Raw genomic sequence first — 17830 nt, forward strand, 5'->3', positions numbered from 1 at the left:
ATCAAAATAGACCAGTTCATTTTAGATTCCATTAACTCTCAAATAGTCCTTACACCCTGGCGGGTGTTGCCTCTGCGTGTGTCCCATGATACGGGCAAGGGCAACATCCGCTCGGTGTACCCCTTACATTTCATTAAAGTGTCGAAAGGGCCTCTACGTGTTGGCTTCGGCCCCGCGCACGCCTCCCAAAGGTCCGGAATACCATTGTTCCGTGATGGGAAAGACATACAAATAATAATAAAATACTTTATTGCACTACTACAACGACAACAGCTAAACAAACAAATAAAGAACTTAAATAGTAGGTAACAACAGGCGGTCTTATCGCTAAAGAGCGATCTCTACCAGACAACCTTCAGACAGCGAGATAGTGGATAGAAAAGAGTTAAGGGCAGTGCAAATATAATAAAAAAAAAAATGTAAATACCTAACTCAATATAAACATATAATATCTATGTTAAAACAATACATAAAGGTCAGCCTAAATGTCACGCACGTAGGCATCAACCATATAAGCCTAAACATCTTCGAATAAACGATTCATTACTGCACTGGAAGTAAGAGTATTATTTACCACTCCTACCGCCGAACATTATATGGCGACCTTGCCAGGATGTTGGAGAGCAGAAATGACACCGGGACTGCTGAGAGGCAGGTATTTAATAAATTCTGAAGCGCTGGTAGCCTAGCGGAAGCGCTGGTAGCCTAGCGGTAAGTGCGTGCGACTTTCGTTCCGGAGGTCGAAGACCGGCTTGAACCAATGAGTTTTCGGAACTTATGTGCGAAATGTCATTTGAATATTTGCCAGTCGCTTTTCGGTGAAGGAAAACATCGTGAGGAAACCGGACTAATTCCAATACCCTAGCCTAGTTACCCTTCGGGCCCATAGGTCTAGTTACCCTTCGGGTTGAAAGGTCAGACAGATGGCAGTCGCTTTCGTAAAACTAGTGCCTACGCCAAATCTTGGGATTAGTTGTCAAAGCGGACCCCAGGCTCCCATGAGCCGTGGCAAATGCCGGGATAACGCAAGGAAGATGACGATGATGTGCATGGGCTCGAACGTGAATTGCGAAGCCGAGTTTTGTTTTAAACTTCCGGTAGCAAGTCACGCAGTAAAGCTCACCATTTGAGTCATTTTTTTTGGTCGGGCAACACCGACCAGGTCAAACGTCAAGTTAAAGCTGCATATTTCAATAATGTGTTTTAATTATTAAAAATGTAAAATATTAGGAATTACAGTGATAAATGGATGTACCACATCCTAATTAAAGTGTGAAAGTGTTATCATAAGTTTTCATGCAGCCTGTGAAGCCAAATATTGATGACAAAAGTACGACAACTGTCAACGGAGTAACGTTCAAGATTTAAAATTACACCGTATTTAGTGGTGTTTTTTTTGGAAGATATTTACAGACTACTAAGATGACAACACGTCGGGATGTGATAATGGCTAGAATGAAGCAACTACAGGAAGAACTTAAATTAGCTAATGAGTTCAACAAAAAGCTCCTTCAGGAACAGGAGGAGAGTGAGCAGGAGATTGAGCGTGTTGTAAGAACAAACACAAGCCTCAAAAATCAGCTAGCCAATCAAGATGTCGAGTATGAAGACCTGCAAGGACAACGAGATGAACTCCAGGCAGTCGTAGAAAGGTTCCAGCATTGCCAAGAGATACATGAGCAGGCATTACAACGCATCCGGGACCTCGAGCAGCAACTGCAGGAGTCGGATTCAAAACGGTATTGCAAGTATTGCTCCGGGAACTCCGCTCCGGCTGAAAACAATTTAAGTATATTTGCTGAATTTAATAGCTTCGATTTAGATGTGGTTCATGACAGTGCACCGTGCTCCCCAATGAAGGACCATGTAGATTTAAAGGAGTCTGTGCACTTAGAGGGCGGCAGTGATCCCAGAGTGACATTGAAGGGGTCAAATAAAATTAAAAAATACTTAAAGTTAAGCAAATTTATAAAGAAATCAAAGCTTTTAGTTAAACGACAAAATTCTATGTTTAAGACAATACAGTCCAGATGTAACAGTGTCGCCTTAAGCGATGAACTTCTAAATTGTCAACACCGACTCGACCTGACAGCACAGGAGTTGAACAGTCGCTCCGATGAATTGTACAAATTAGAATCAAAACTGAAAGACCTGAATAATAGATATGAATTGACAAGTAAAGCATTACACGAGTACATATCTTTTATGAATAATGTTCTAGATCCATCGAGCGGGTACCCGGTGTGCATGGACTCGCCTGCGCCTGCTCGGCGGCGCCCCGCCGCGCCGCACTCGCCGGCGCTCCGTGCCGCGCTGGCGGCGCCGGGGTCGCCCGCGCTGCGTGCCTTGTTCGCGCCGCGCCCGAGCCCCGCGCCCGCGCCCGCGCCCGCGCCCGCGCCCTCTCCGCGCCGCGAGCCCGAGCCCGCCGCCCGCCGCCCTGTCCCGCCGAGCCCCGCCGTCGCCGCGCCGGCTCCGTCGCCGCCGAGCCTCCTGCGGCTGGCTCTCGAGTGGCTGACCGTCGAGCCTGAGCCGCGGTCGCCGGCCCCGACACCGTCGAGCCTCCTGCGGCTGGCTCTGGAGCGGCTGACCGTCGAGCCTGAGCCTCGGCCACCGGCCCCGTCGCCGGCGCGCGCGTCGAGCGCGGCGCCCGCCCCGGCGCCCGGCGCTCCGCGCGCTCGGAGCCGGGACCCTCCGCGGTCGACGGTCATCTATTCCAGTGTTTTTCAAACTTTATGGCGCCATGGCCCATTATGACCTCTCAAATTTTTTCGCGACCCCCCTAACTCGTTTCTAATATTAACTATAACTTAGTGCTGAAAGATGTAATAAAAGTTGTAAATTCGATCAAAAAAAGGTAAAGATTTGCAAACTCGTCTATTGCGAATAGTATGCGTAGATATGGGTGTACTTTATCACTTATCACTCAGAGGTGAGATGGCTTTCGAGAGGAAGGGTTTTGATACGCGTTATAGAGCTTAAATCAGAATTATTAATGTTTTTACAATATTGTTGCTGATTATGTTACGATATTGAAAGTAGCATATCTTGCCGGTATCTTTGACCACTTAAATGTTATGATCGCAAGTCTGCAAAGAAAGGGACGAAAACATAATTACAGAAAAAGATAAAGAACGGATTTCTAGCAAAAATTGAGTTTTGGACAACATTTTTACACAGCATGCAGTTTGCGTATGCAGTTTGATTATTTCCCTTGCATGGCTAAAATCATTCAAGAAATATCATCAGATACGGTGGAGGGCTTGCAAAGTTTAAAAAACCAACTCCAAAGTTATTTCTCAACTGAAACATTGACTGGTGATGGAAAGTTGGATTTTGAATATTTTTTTTTAATATTAAGTCCGTTGAGCTGGCCGATCTCAACGCCTCGGTGAAAGAAGCAACATTTCAATTGATGCGTTCTGGGCTAAAAGAATGGCTGAATATCCACATTTAGTAAAAGAAGCCCTTAAACTTTCGATCCCATTTGCTACTTCATATTTATGCGAGCTGACGTTTTCAACAAATAAACACAATTTATTTATTTATCATAAAATAAGTTGTTTTAAGGTTCGAACCCCGGCTTGCACCAATGAGTTTTTCGGAACTTATGTGCGAAATGTCATTTGATATTTGCCAGTCGCTTTTCGGTGAAGGAAAACATCGTGAGGAAACCGGACTAATTCCAATAAGGTCTAGTTACCCTTCGGGTTGGAAGGTCAGATGGCAGTCGCTTTCGTAAAACAAGTGCCTATACCAAATCTTGGGATTAGTTGTCAAAGCGGACACCAGGCTCCCATGAACCGTGGCAAATGCCGGGATAACGCAAGGATGATGATGAAGTTGTTTTAAGATTAACCTTTTAATTTTCAAGAATTTGACTTTTTTAAGTTAAACAAAAATTTAACCAGCCTGTCATAAGTTTATCTTAAAGCTGAACTTCGCGACCCCCCTGGATAAATGCCGCGACCCCCCTGGGGGTCGCGACCCACACTTTGAAAAACACTGATCTATTCTGACGCAATCGGGGCCGGCCTCGGCGTGCTGCTGGGTGAATGTCTCCGGCAAAGTGTAACAAATGTGTGTTTGCGTGGTGCCTCCGTCGAATCGGTCGTGCGCCGCCTGGCGAGGGACAAGTTTGACAGTGGCACCACTCTGATTATACACCTCGGCGATAGTGTGGGTGTGAAGAGATCTCACGTGGGATCCCTCATACGCACGCTGTCCGACATTGAGCGACATGGAATTTATAAAATTATTTTATGCTCTTTTCCGTATTCCGACTCTGTTTCCCATGAGCACAACGTTAGAGTGTCGGAGTTAAATTCCATGTTGTACAATGCGACTTGTTACGAAAGCGCTTACCATTTTATTGATCTGAACATTATGTATAAAAGAAATAATTACCGTTTTAGACTAAGAGATAATTATTTGAATGTACCACGGAATTGTAAAGTGACGACAGCAAAATTACTAGCTTACAACGTAGAACCGGGGTTTTTTGACATTTCGGCCAGTGGCATCGGTGCCGGCCGCGCGGCGAGCGCCGGCGCGTGCGCAGCCTCCCCGCGGGCCGCCCACAGCATTTAAACTGACGGCTGAGACAGCGGAGAGGCCCCGTGAGCTTAGGTTAGTTCACCAAAACCTACAGGGCTTCTCCAGCAAAGAGTTAGAGGTGGTTCTTTTCTTAGAATCACAAGATATTGATGTCATGTGCGTTACGGAGCACTGGCTCAAAGAATATGAATTATTAGTATTTAATATCTGTAATTATGACATAATTAGCTCGTTCAGTAGAAAGTCCGCCATTCACGGGGGATCATTGATTATAGTAAAAAATAAATTTAAATGTAAAGAAAGAAATGACATAGTTAAACTTTCTACTGAGCGAACTATAGAAATATCATGTATAGAATTGGAGGATCACATTATAATGTGCGTCTACAGACCACCTTCGGCGGATTTTAGCGTTTTTGAGTCTGTGATGGAAGATGCGTTGAGACGAGTGTTTGTTAGCAGTAAGAAGTACTAGTTTGTTGCTCCAAAGATATAAAGAAATAGTATTATTTTGCGAGTGTCCATTACTGGACCCGGAAAACTGCGTACCTCCTATGATGGACAAGGAAAATTTACGAAACCATAATTTACAAGAAACAATCCTATGTTAAAATAACTCAAACTAATTTTATTTGGGGTATATAAAATTGACTCATTAAGTATCAGTTGGCTTTAAAAGTAAAATTTTAAACTTATTTCACTGTCCATAATGGGGGATCCATTACTGGACAACTGCCGTCCATGATTGGAGAAAAAACACCTAGTTTTAGTTTGTTAACTATGAAGAAACCAATAGGGTTATGTATTCTGCAATATGGATTTGGATAAGTAACATTTAAAAAACAGACTGTGATTTTATGTAACAAATGATACTCAAGGTCTAAACTTTAACAATATTGTGTAAGTACTGTTTGTAAACGACTGTATGTTCATATTTCATATTTCATATTTCATTTATTGCATAGCCATGAACATAAAACATATGTTTCTAAAATATAATAAATAAAATAAATAAATATGCTTGAAATGTTAAAGAAGGATAAGACATTCAAGTTTTAATACGCTTAGCGGTAGAATTTTTACATTTATCAGTGAAATAACAAAATCAAGTATTTTATCAGCGAAAACAACAAACAAATTATTAATATTAAAGTTGGCTTTTGATTCACATTTTTATTTTTTGAATTTTTTCAATATACTTACTACCTCTTACAACCCGTTTATTGCAAAGAGTATAATAATATATTATTAGAAACTTTTCAATATACTTTACCTCTTACAACCCGTTTATTGCAAAGAGTATAATAATATAGTATTAGAAACTTGTTTATTGCTCAAACTGGTATATATACTCTGTCAAACAAGTCTGTCAGTAAATAAGAACTAAGAAAACTATAGGTATCCTTTTCTCTAGCACCCTAAAGAAAAGGATGCTTATAGTTTTCTTTGTTCTTATTTACTGACAGACTTGTTTGTCAGAGTTTAGTAGATTTGAGCAGTTTCGTGCCCTCTGCCTAATTACATGCGTAATTTTATACATCTTTAATACTCGTATGCTGCGTCAGTGGTTAAAAAGCAGCAGTCTGCCAGACCAGTGCCGGGTAAGATAGATATGTGATAGATAGATAGATAAAAGCTTTATTTGAATGTACACCGCAGGAATATTTTAAACGGGTTACTCACATGTTAAATCGATATGTTTCGATCTATTTCCGAGGATCTTTCTCAAGAGTAGCGTCGAACGTTATATCGACTGAAAACGTGAGTAACCCGCTTAAAATATTTTTAAGTAGATCGTAGGAGTTTCCGAATCTAGCAATATTAGCTCCGGTTTTCTATAAGTTGGAGGTACCTACGAGAAAAGACTGTTGTGCTCTGCTCTATATATATCTGTAATGAGTTCCGTTCTGTTGTGCGAAACAACATAAAGCAAGATTTATAGTGCCCATACCTCTCTTTTGGACAGAGAGAATTAGACTTACATTGACTGGGATAGATCGTGATTAACTGTGATCCGTATTATCGTCTTATATATGAAACAACCCGAAAATCATTCAAACAAATAAATAAAAAACAAAACATTAAATGACATTATTATACAGATTGACTGAGTCCCTCGGTAAGCTCAAGAAGGCTTGTGTTATGGGTACTCTGACAACGATATACATAATATACAAATACTTATATATGTACATAGGAAACATTCATGACTCAGGAACAAATATCTGTGTTCATCACACAAATAAATGCCCTTACCGGGATTCGAACCCGGAACCACGGCTTAGCAGGCAAAATTCTTAAAGTTAGAGTAGGTAAGTATCTATATCAGTGTTCAAATGTGAATAAAAAAATACGCGTATTGCTTTCAAATATACTCAAAAACTAAATCCAAAAGTCGAATATTTTTTCAATCACATCTAAAAATAGCGGACAAACACGGGGTACAATTAGTAAATTAACATTATGATTCAAGTGCGGAAAAGTGGAAGTTTGAAACGAGTGGCGAAAAAGCAAACCGCAACCAAAGGGATTGTATAAATCACACGAGGTACGAATTTACTCTTCACATTAAATAAATAAATGAATATTATAAGGAAGTTCTTTCACATATTGAATATTGACCGAGTCCCACGGTAAGCTCAAGAAGGCTTGTATTGTGGGATATTGTACGACGTGGCATTCAATACACTCACTCAATACACGAAACAACATAGCAAGAATAAACAACAACTTAAGAGGTAAAACAAGAGGCGGTCTTATCGCTAAAGAGCGATCTCTTCCAGACAACCTAGGTAGTGGAGAATAATAAATTTAACCTTGTAAGTAGGTGTACTAAATGTAGACTTAGAGGAAATCTAGCACAAACTATACTACACAACATAGAATAAAATAATACATTACGATACAAGTGCGTAAAAAAGGAAGTTCGAAACGAGTGGCGATAAAACACGACCGAATTTGGGAGTGTTTTAAATCGACACGAGTTACGCAAAAATTTCCTTTTCGCACGTGTATCGTACGATGTTTTTCAGTACAGATGAGCCTCCGAAGTTTCGACCTGGCATATAATGAACCACTTCTCGCACTATTGCGTAAAAAAAGACCATCTGTACTGAAAAATCTATTTTGCGAACTGGGGATCGATTTTCGAATTTCGAACGCACGAATTCGCCGTTCGAAAGTCTGTGGAAAACGCTATTTTTGAAAAAGGACGGCTAGTAATTTTAAAACTAGTGGTAATGACCACTCGTTTTCGATTCTATTAGTAGAATTTAAATCGCTAGTAGTGGAGATATTATTGAACGAATTTCACGAAATGGAATGGCTGAGATTCAAAAATCGGCCCCCTAGTGCCGAAAAAAAGCATCATAATATGTACTGGAGCTGAATATTTCATGGCTAAGTAATTGAAAGCCTCATTTCCAGCTTTGGTGTTTAAAAAAGGCTGAAAAGCATACGCTGCACTGGGTCCGTTTCATGATTATAAATTCCTCGGAGAGTAGCGGTATTGAGCACTTGTGGGCAATGCATGAGGGAATTTTCACAAGAAAGCGTAGGTTTTAATATTTTTGCATTTATGAAATGTGTTGCAGTAACATTCAGGTCTATTAAAATTGTCATTTAGTTTTAACAAATATTAATATTTACTTTACAACTAGGGAACAAATCAAATTCAAAGGTTCTTTAGGACAATGACGATTAATTTCTTTTCACCACACCATCTGGTAAAGGCTTTCTTTGCTATTCGAAAACAGATAGCAAAATTGCATTTTATCCACAAGGGGGCAAAGTAGTTTCATACAAATTTTAACTCGATGTCTTAATCTGGCTGTTAGATTTTACCTATAAATGATGATCTTGAATCATAAATATTGAATAAATTGATGGATTTGATTTATTTTGATGTTTTATAGTCAGTATTTTGTTCGTGTTGGTGTGGTGAAAAATTTTGTGTTTCACTCGGTGGCAAAGTTTGTGTTTAACCTTCGTGCTTTGATGCCCTCGCAACGCTCAAGATTCCACTTTTTGAACCACTCATTACGCTCGCGGTTCAATATTGGAATCTTTCGCTTGCTCAGGTATCAATATTGGCACGTGCGGTTAAACAACTACTTTGCCCCCTTGTAAAACAAATAACTATTACTTTGTCTTGCTCTTATTACTGTCATTAAGTAATTCAGTAATAATAAATGTGGATCAATAAGTCTTGCCCATACTTTATAACTTCCTAGTATTACTTATTATGTATGACATGACTGTGCCGTCAGATACTTGACACTATTAATACCACAGAACTTTATTTATATAGAAGAAACAAGTTCATCTATTTGTATAGGGGCCGAGCGTGTCAAATTTTGTACTGAAGTTGTTTCTTGCCTGTAATTTTAAATATGTCTCAGGCTCTTGATTATTCATAATTTTTGTGTTGTTGCAATTGAATATCACGTAACGAGGCATTTTTTATGTTTTGATTGACTTCAACTTACAAAAATTGACGCCCGAAAGCTGCAAGCTGCGATTAAAGACGGACAACTCAGTGGATTTCACTGAGTTCATTTGACACGCTAAGTAGATACGTTTGCTTGATCTATGGTATATATGACATCTGTGATTAATACTTTAATGTTTACTCTTAAGAGTCTCTTATTAAATTATTAGCTTCTGCCCGCGGCTTCGGTCGCGTTGAATTCGATGCTCCATACAAACATCCACCCCCCATTTTAGGGAAATGGGGGTTAGAATGAGACAAAAAGTAGCCTATGTCACTCTCCATCTCTTTAACTATCTCCACTTAAAAAATCAAGTCAATTGGTCGCTCCATTTTACCGTGAAAGACGGACAAACAAACAGAAACACACTTTCCCATTTATAATTTAAAATAGTAATAGTATATGGATTATGTAAGGCAGTGATGAAAAATTTTATTTTTCGAATTGTTAAGATGTGATGATATACCAGGTAGTTTCTGATAATGAACAAAAACTTATTTTTTTACTTAAAATTTTATTCTTGGATATTCTCTGTAGCCTAAGAACGGTGCGATATTTTTGAAAATAATTCTACAACAGTAGTTTTTTTTCATATACAGCGTTTAATCGCAATTTAAAAAACCTATATTTTCGAATCCACCAATAGTTTGGAATGGAAGATATTAAAAAAAACTACACCCAAAAAATAAGCGTTTTCTTTCAGCAAAATACCTCACAGTAATTTAATGGTGGAAACATGTAAAAAAAAATCAGTTTTAAGGTTTACAACCCGAAGGCACCTAAAAACATAATTATCAGTTTCTCGCTCTCACGTCTCACGGACTAATAGGGTGGCGCCATCTGTCATATCCTTTGAGTGTTCCTCCTCATTACATGCCTATTTCTACATAAGTAATATTTTAGGTAAATTAAAAACAGACGTTTCCCACCGATAATAAAGTCCAAAGTAATTAAAAAAATTACATATTTATTTTAGGCATCCGATTTGACAGTCGTCGAAAAGAGTATATACTTGTCAGTACATACATCTATCTCACGTTTTTCTCTTCTACCATTTGACAGATCTCCGTCATCTTGTGAAATGTATTCTTCCATTCTTCAGAATCGTTGAAGCAAAGCTTGTTACAAACACGCGAAAGCTATGCAAAGTCTAATTTCGACCCATATGTCACGGCCAGGTATAGCCCCGGTGATTATCGTTAGACTTACAAGCCACAGGTCACGGGTTCAAATCTCAGTGTCGCATACGTAGATATTACAGCTTTTTTAATTCATTTTTTTAATTTTTTATTTATATTATAAGTTGATGAGTACAAGCTACTTCAATGACATTAAATACAAGGACGCACAATTCATAACAAAAATGTTTTAAAAATCTGGGTCTAAATTGCATTTAGAACATTCTTGTTGATGCTAATAACGTTAATTTCTTATCTGCTTAGGAAAAAAATCGTTCATGCTATAACCAACTTAGTGTATAAAGACCTAAGTATCAAAATTGCAAATGGAACTGCGACACACTAAAAACTTTTTATCAAAATACCTTTTGTCACAATATGCTCAAATGACTTATATGTCAAAATGAATTGCGAACGAATATTGAACGAATGGAGCCGCTACCAATATTTATAATAAGTATGTAGGTATATATTAGATATTTCCAATTTATTCCATAAATAGAAATATGTACCTAAAAAGGCCGCAATTTTACTTCTTCATTACATAAACTTTAAGAATACCCTACTGTATCATCTTTATCTTGGTCACTTGTACTCCGTTTATTACAATAAATGTATGTATGTATGTGTAAATTTCCTGAAATAAATGTCATATCTTGTTGTCATAAAGAAAAATTTACAGGGCTTCCAAGAATCTCGAGCTGGAAGGATACAAATTAAAATATTTTCTATGAAAATAATTAAATTCGACAGCTGAGCAGACAACTCAAAGGTTAATCGGATTTATTTATTATAGGCATTTGTTTTAAATTAAATATTAGTGGCTCTGATCTGATAGTAGGATATTCTTTAAAATTTATTTTCAAAAGGAGATTTAATGTTGGTAATGCCATTCAAATAATATTAAAAGTGTCTATGCGAGTGTTCGAATTTAATTATAGGATAGCACATATTGAAAGTACTGTATTATGGGTACAAAAGCCTGCCTATTGAAATATAAAATACATAGCAAATAGTTTTTTTTTTTACTTTAGTACTTTTACAATATAGTATTTTTACAAATAGTATTTTAGCAAATAGACTTTTCGACTTTTTATTTACACTACATACCGACCATACAATTGACTCTAATTAATCTTGATTTTAAAAAGTGTAAAATGTAGACCTAAGTGCGTTTTCACATTATCCGATCCGATATCGGATGTCGGACCGATATCCCATACATTACAGGCGGAATCTTCGATTCTTCTATTGATATCCTTCCGACATCCGTTATCGGATCGGATAATGTGAAAACAGTCTAATAGCGACTCAATAGTTTTTGTTCCTTGACGGTCATTCATTTGAACTAATAAAATTATTTATTTAAATCTATACAATTACAACGAGTATTATAATGTATAATACATTCATTTTGTAATGTAATCCAATGAAATAACTTATAGAAATATATTCTACCCTTTTTTCTTGTTTTCCGATTACTATTTAGCCAATTTTTCATTGAGTCATACCATGGACTTTCAATAGGGACTGAGCTCACACTTTTTTTGCCATGCCACAGTTGGGGCTGGTGTCCCTCTCGCACGTGTGACCAGTGTTAAAGAGATTACTATAGTAGTAGTATTTTTACCTGTATGATAACTAAGTTTATAAACTTCTTAAATGATTTTTGTATTATATCGAGGCAAGGATATTATTACTTTGTAACGAATTGGTAAGTCATTATTATGAAGCCATAAAACGTCGTAGTAACTTTGAATATTGACTGGTATCCCCAAATAATGACAGTGATGACGTCATTCAAATAATTTTGACAGTGGCAATATGTGCGAGAGGGAGACCAGCCCCAACTTTACCCTCTCATGTGGACACACTTTTTGGCCTAACAACTCAATCTAGCTGAATAATATATAAATCTATGAGTCATACCGGACAACTGTCACTGTACATTTGTAATCCTTATTACAAGGGCATATCGTCTAGCGATGGTTAGCTAAGACAGAGTATTGCGGTTAGTAGGAACGATGTTGAACCTTAGGTTACCTTCAATCAATACTAATACTGAAAGACAATTTTTAAACTTATTGCATTATATGTGTCTAAAAAATTTCAATGAAATGGCCTGTAAATCTAATACTATAAAAATCAATATTTTAAAAGAGAGGGTTGAAAAGGGTATAAAAGATTAAAAAATAATAACAAGAAAAAAAGATTTCCGCTGCCGAGGATCGAACCCACGACGTCAGGTCAGGAGCGCGCCCATCGTCTTACCCTACTATAACTGAGCTATTTAAGCGATAGTAAAGGTGGCGAAATATATTATTATACCGCGATGTAACGAAAATACGAATGAATAACTAACTTTTGAAATAATGCAGAAAATGACATCGTCAATAGTAGAGTTTGTAGGTAAATGAAAAATATGAAAATACTTCTTTCAGTACGGGTTTTAGCGCTTCTTGCGTGCATTTTAAATTGTGGCTTATTTTTTATACTTCTTTATTATGATCTTAACGAAAAGTCTGTTCTGTTCCAATTTTTTTGCTGATATAATTTTTGCCGTGAATGTTCTTCCGAGCTAGTAAAATATTAAACTTCCGTTTTGTTTTTAGGGTGGTTTCAGTAGAAATAGTGTTTTAACACATAATGTATGTACAAAACAACCATAACTTCACTTGTCCTATTATTGCTTGTGTCATAACTAATTTAATTACTCCGCTTCTTGTTACTACGAAGTATCATTCACAAAAATAGGTGGTTTCTTAATGTGTTATAAAGGTCATAAATTAAAGTAGTCGAATTTAAAACAAAAGTCCTGATTCGATTTTCGCCTGATTTTTAGTGAATTAAAATAATATTTTTTTTATTCTATTATACGTTTTTTGTCACAAATTTTGGTGGCTTAACTAAAAAAACTATTTCAAATTACCAAACTTAATTTTTGGTGACATAAAAAGTACTGTTATAGAATTAAGTTATTTTCCCAGTAGTAGCAAGACCGGATGGTTCCTAGGCTACTGGTAGACCTTTTGTTTTGACCTTTGATGGAAAAATAGTGTCCTTCAGCGAGGCGTGATATGGGCAGTACAAAGGTGAACTTATGCCATTAAGGGATCCTCCCAGTTAACCTTTTATATAGTTACTTACATAAGGATTGATGAAGGTAGAGAGTATAGCAAAGACATATACAACTCCATATAGACAGATAAAGTCTAAGAATAAAACGTACCTCAATACCATACAGAAAAAGGTACGGTGACCTAGATGGCGATACACCTTTGGGGGACGCTCGGCTAGATGGCGATAATATTAATATTTGACATTTTAACACATATCAAGCTAAGAATATGGTCCGAATTGTCAAAACTGAGGTTCAAAAGTTTTAAGCCTGTGTCGAGAGATGGCAGTCTATGCACAGTGATTACACATTTTACTTTGACAGTAACTCTCTATAATACTCGATCCTCTTTGGTGTATAGTAACGAAAGACACACGTGGAAAATAGTTTTTTTTTTCAGTACAGATGGTGCGTTTTTATTAGTGCGAGAAGTTGGTCTCTCAGAGGGCCATTTGTATAGAAAAACGGCGTACCTACAATACACGGCCGAAGAGGAAATTCGTAACACAACTGGATTTAAAACAATCTCTTCGGTCGTGATATCATTTAGCGTTACTCATTTCAAATTTCCTTTTTTCCGCACTTGTATCGTAATGTACCTATTTCATTACAAAATTACCTCGATTGGTCTAGAAAAAGATCTATCTCGAAATTCAAGAGTATTGACCAAGAATTTTCTAACCTTTTAAATTGCTGTTCCACCCATTAAAAATGGCCTTTATCATTTTAGATACATTCATCTTCACCGTCTTTTCGTTATCCCGGAATTCTGCGGTCCGCTGTGCCAACTAATCCCAAAATTTAGCGTTGGCACTAGTTTTACGAAATCGACTGCCATCTGACCTTCCAACCCAAAGGCTATATATATTGGAGTTAAAGCCTTATTGGAGTTAGAGTTAGTCCAGTTTCCTCACGATGTTTTCCTTCCACGAAGTTCCGAAAAACTCATTGGTACGAGCCGGGGTTCGAACCCGCGATCTCCGCATTGAAAGTCGCAAGCTCTTATCAAGCCACCAGCGCTTTTTTTATTGTTGTAGATACATTAATCCCATCCCATCTAGCGGAGCATACACCCGCCGTGTGTGCGGGCGAGGGATCCTCTCTCGAATTCAGCTATACAGCCACGAACATAAGTGTCGCAAGGATGCTGCTTGAATCATCTGTTATAGATGCATGTTATTAGATACATTAATAAATAAAAAAAAATAGCCTTCATTCACTGACAATGCATATATGGATTAATAACTATGGAATTTTTCCTTTTTAATTGTGAGGTTGTCATTTGACATAAACCTCCTCTAGCTCCTTGCATATTTCTATATTTTTTGCACTTTTAGATACATTATGCAATAGAAAATTGCAGGCACGTAACTAAAGGGGTCAATTGCTTCATCTTCATTATGCAGATTACATTCAGCCGCACAAAGTGATCCACTGACATAGAAAAGCTTGTTAAGCCCGTCATTTATGTCAATACGTATGTTGTTAAAGGAATATATTACGCAGCCTCGCTGCTGAGCAGTGTGCACGTTTCGTGCACGCACAAGCTTAGAATAAAATGTTAAGATGTGGAATTTTATAGCGTTGGGTGAAACTTGAAGTCAACACCTTTCGATAACTGTTCTAGCCTGGTAAGGTTTGGTAAGTAGTAACTGAGGCACAAAGACCTCATCCTGAGAGCGTTTTTATACTATCCGATCCGATATCAGGGTATGTAGCCGAATAGCACAAACGCTCACGAAACAAAACGCTCGTAGATATTTATCTCAATCGCTCTTACGTATTGGAGCGACAGAGCCACTACCTTTCGCGGTTCGTTTTCGTTTCGCGTCGCAGAAATGCCATTATTGCCAGCTGTAGGAAAAATGTCAAAGGCAGATGTCAAATATGGCACCTTTAATACGTATATACGATATAGGTACTGCATCCGATATTGGATCGGATAATGTGAAAACTTTCTTAGCCAGCGAATCTGTCTATCGTATGAGAGCCCTAATGAATTTGCTTTGAGTTAAAGTCTCATCCGAGTCAGATTTTTTTCTAATTTTAAAATGTATTCTCACCTCAATACAAGCGTTTGCAGGTCCTGTGTGCTTGCTAAACTATTAAAATTTGCATAATTATGTTTTATGAATGAAGATTAGAATAGCTCACGGGGTTTTTATACCGGTAATTTTTTCAGGCAATCGAACGAAGGTCAGAGATAAAATTGTATTTGTTGATTAAAAATCTATTTTTATCTGGGTTAGGTAGATTTCACTGTTTAAACATATCTTAGTTGTTAAATATAATAAAATTAATAAATGTCACCAACGAACAGAAAACAAAACCGACAACTCCGCAAACACAAATTATTGGGTCGTGAAATACCAATTATACCACTAGGATTACATCAGTAATCCTAATTGTTGTTTATAATTTATGAACAACAAAAATCTGTTAGTATGAGAAAAGTCGTCCAGTTCTGATTCCACAATTTTTAAACACCTAATTATTGTTTTTATTATCTTTATCTTTGTCACATGTCGTAAAAAAAGAACTTTGTTTTTCAGACCTCTTATCATCTAATCATTACGATATGCGCTTATCAACATAGCTCTTACCATCATCAGACCGCCGAGTATGATATCTCCATCCACAACAGCAGCATGCTTCACTGGCCACGGAGCTTCGTCTTTCTTCTTGACCGCCACTGCTGACCGCCTTGCACTTGCTGACCGACTTGTCGCCACCATCGTTGAGTTGTTTTTGTTCTTCCGCGTTTTCACCTTCTTCTGCTTTGAATCAGTCTTCGATGTCCCTTTGGTCTTTGGTGTCGTTGTTATCGCTATCGTTTCTGTTTCTGTGATTGCTGACTCCGTTGTGCCATTTGTCTTACTCGTTGCTGGTAAAGTAGTAAGAGCAGTTGTTATCGATGCCAAGCTAGGTATTATCGTAATGTTAGGTTCAGGTTTATGAACTGTATCAGAAAGAAGAATTGTAGAAGTCATGGAGGCAGCAGTATGCGGGGAAGCAACGCCGCGGAGTGGAAATGCGCTTGGTGCAAGCTCCGCCTCCATACGAGGTTTCTTCTTCTTCTTAAACAATTTGTTGAAGTCAAAGGGACCGAGCAGAGTATGAGGCGCGCGCTTGTAACGTGTGTGTTTGTATGGCACGAAGAGTGAGCGTGGCGCGTACGAAGTGACATTAGCGAGAGGTGACTTGACGCCTTTTGTACCATTTGTCTCCCGCGGGACACTTAGCGCTAGCGCCATCAGCGCTAAGAAAGCCACCTGCATACTCAAAGCACTTTACACATTTGCAAGCACCACGTTACACATTTAACAAAACAAAATTTCTTAACAAATCATTTTTAAACTGTATTCGTTGAAAACATCACAGATTTTTCAATCGACGTATATAGCTTTCTTTTGTTTCTCAGTATAAGTTTTTTATTGAAATTTGATTTGTAAAAGTAACGTTTACACATTTGAAGACACATTATTATAAATCGAGCCGAAACTTTTCCACTTGCAAAAGTTCGACTCAGAATCACATCAATTGAACTTGTTATTTATAACATTAGTTGTTATCAGTTCGATTCAGATTCAAAGTAGGATATGCTCGCGTGAGTATCGAGTAGAGTCGTATCTCGTCGCAGCGCAACGCACGACGTGCGTTCAACGCGGGCGGCGGACGCGGACTGGCGCCATCGCCGCGGAGGCTGTATATTCAGATAGGCTCCCGCTAAAGTTGTCGTTTACCACTTTTCAACTATGATTCATTGAGGTTAGTAACGTGCTCCACAGGCGTGTGTATTAACGACGTTTTGATATTTTCATAGATTTATGAGTGTGGGTGTTTATGCGTGTTGGGCGCCAATAGACCCACGTTGGGCGCCAATTTTTCACAACATTGCTTAAAAAAGTTTTATGAAATCTTGGCCATAAAATTGTTGTTCTTTAAAATTCCATCAAATAAGTCTAACAAACGCTTTATAAAACGAATCGACATATACAAGAGTATGTGAGTAGTTTGCAACGACAGTGGCATGCAATTCAGCCACATAAATAGGTACAAAAATGCTTAGATTATAGCCGAAATTGAATACGTAATGGTCCTAAAAATCATAATAGCAACAGATTCTCTTATATATTATCGTCATAAAACGAATTGATTCCTGTTATTTACTTGATATTTATTTTGTTCCCTGGAATTCACTGTAATGTTAGTGACAGTTGCTATCAGAAAATTGGCGAAATAAAAGAGCGACATTCACACTTGTTCCTGAGAGGTACCGGGACGTGTGAATATTTTTGTAATAGGACTGTGATGGTGACATTGGCAAGTTGACATGTCTATTTGCACTACATGAGTAAAGATGATAGTGGAATAACAAAAAAATCATGCTATCATGGTTGCCTATGATAAGTTGGTGATCACAGATGTCATATATACCTACCATAGATCAAGCAAACGTATCTACTTAGCGTGTCAAATGAACTCAGTGA

The 17830-nt window shown here is 37.9% G+C and overlaps 1 protein-coding gene across 1 annotated transcript in view; it reads right to left on the reverse strand.

The window, feature by feature from the left end:
* Positions 1-16618, reverse strand: part of LOC125230402 (metabotropic glutamate receptor 6-like) — a 48048-nt gene extending 31430 nt beyond the window's left edge. The window contains exon 1 of the mRNA XM_048135541.1: positions 15944-16618. Coding sequence (XP_047991498.1) covers positions 15944-16618 — 675 coding nt within the window. The remainder of the gene's footprint in view (positions 1-15943) is intronic.
* Positions 16619-17830: the final 1212 nt, after the last annotated feature.

The sequence above is a fragment of the Leguminivora glycinivorella genome, chromosome 10, assembly GCF_023078275.1.
Source record: "Leguminivora glycinivorella isolate SPB_JAAS2020 chromosome 10, LegGlyc_1.1, whole genome shotgun sequence".
NCBI lineage: Eukaryota > Metazoa > Arthropoda > Insecta > Lepidoptera > Tortricidae > Leguminivora > Leguminivora glycinivorella.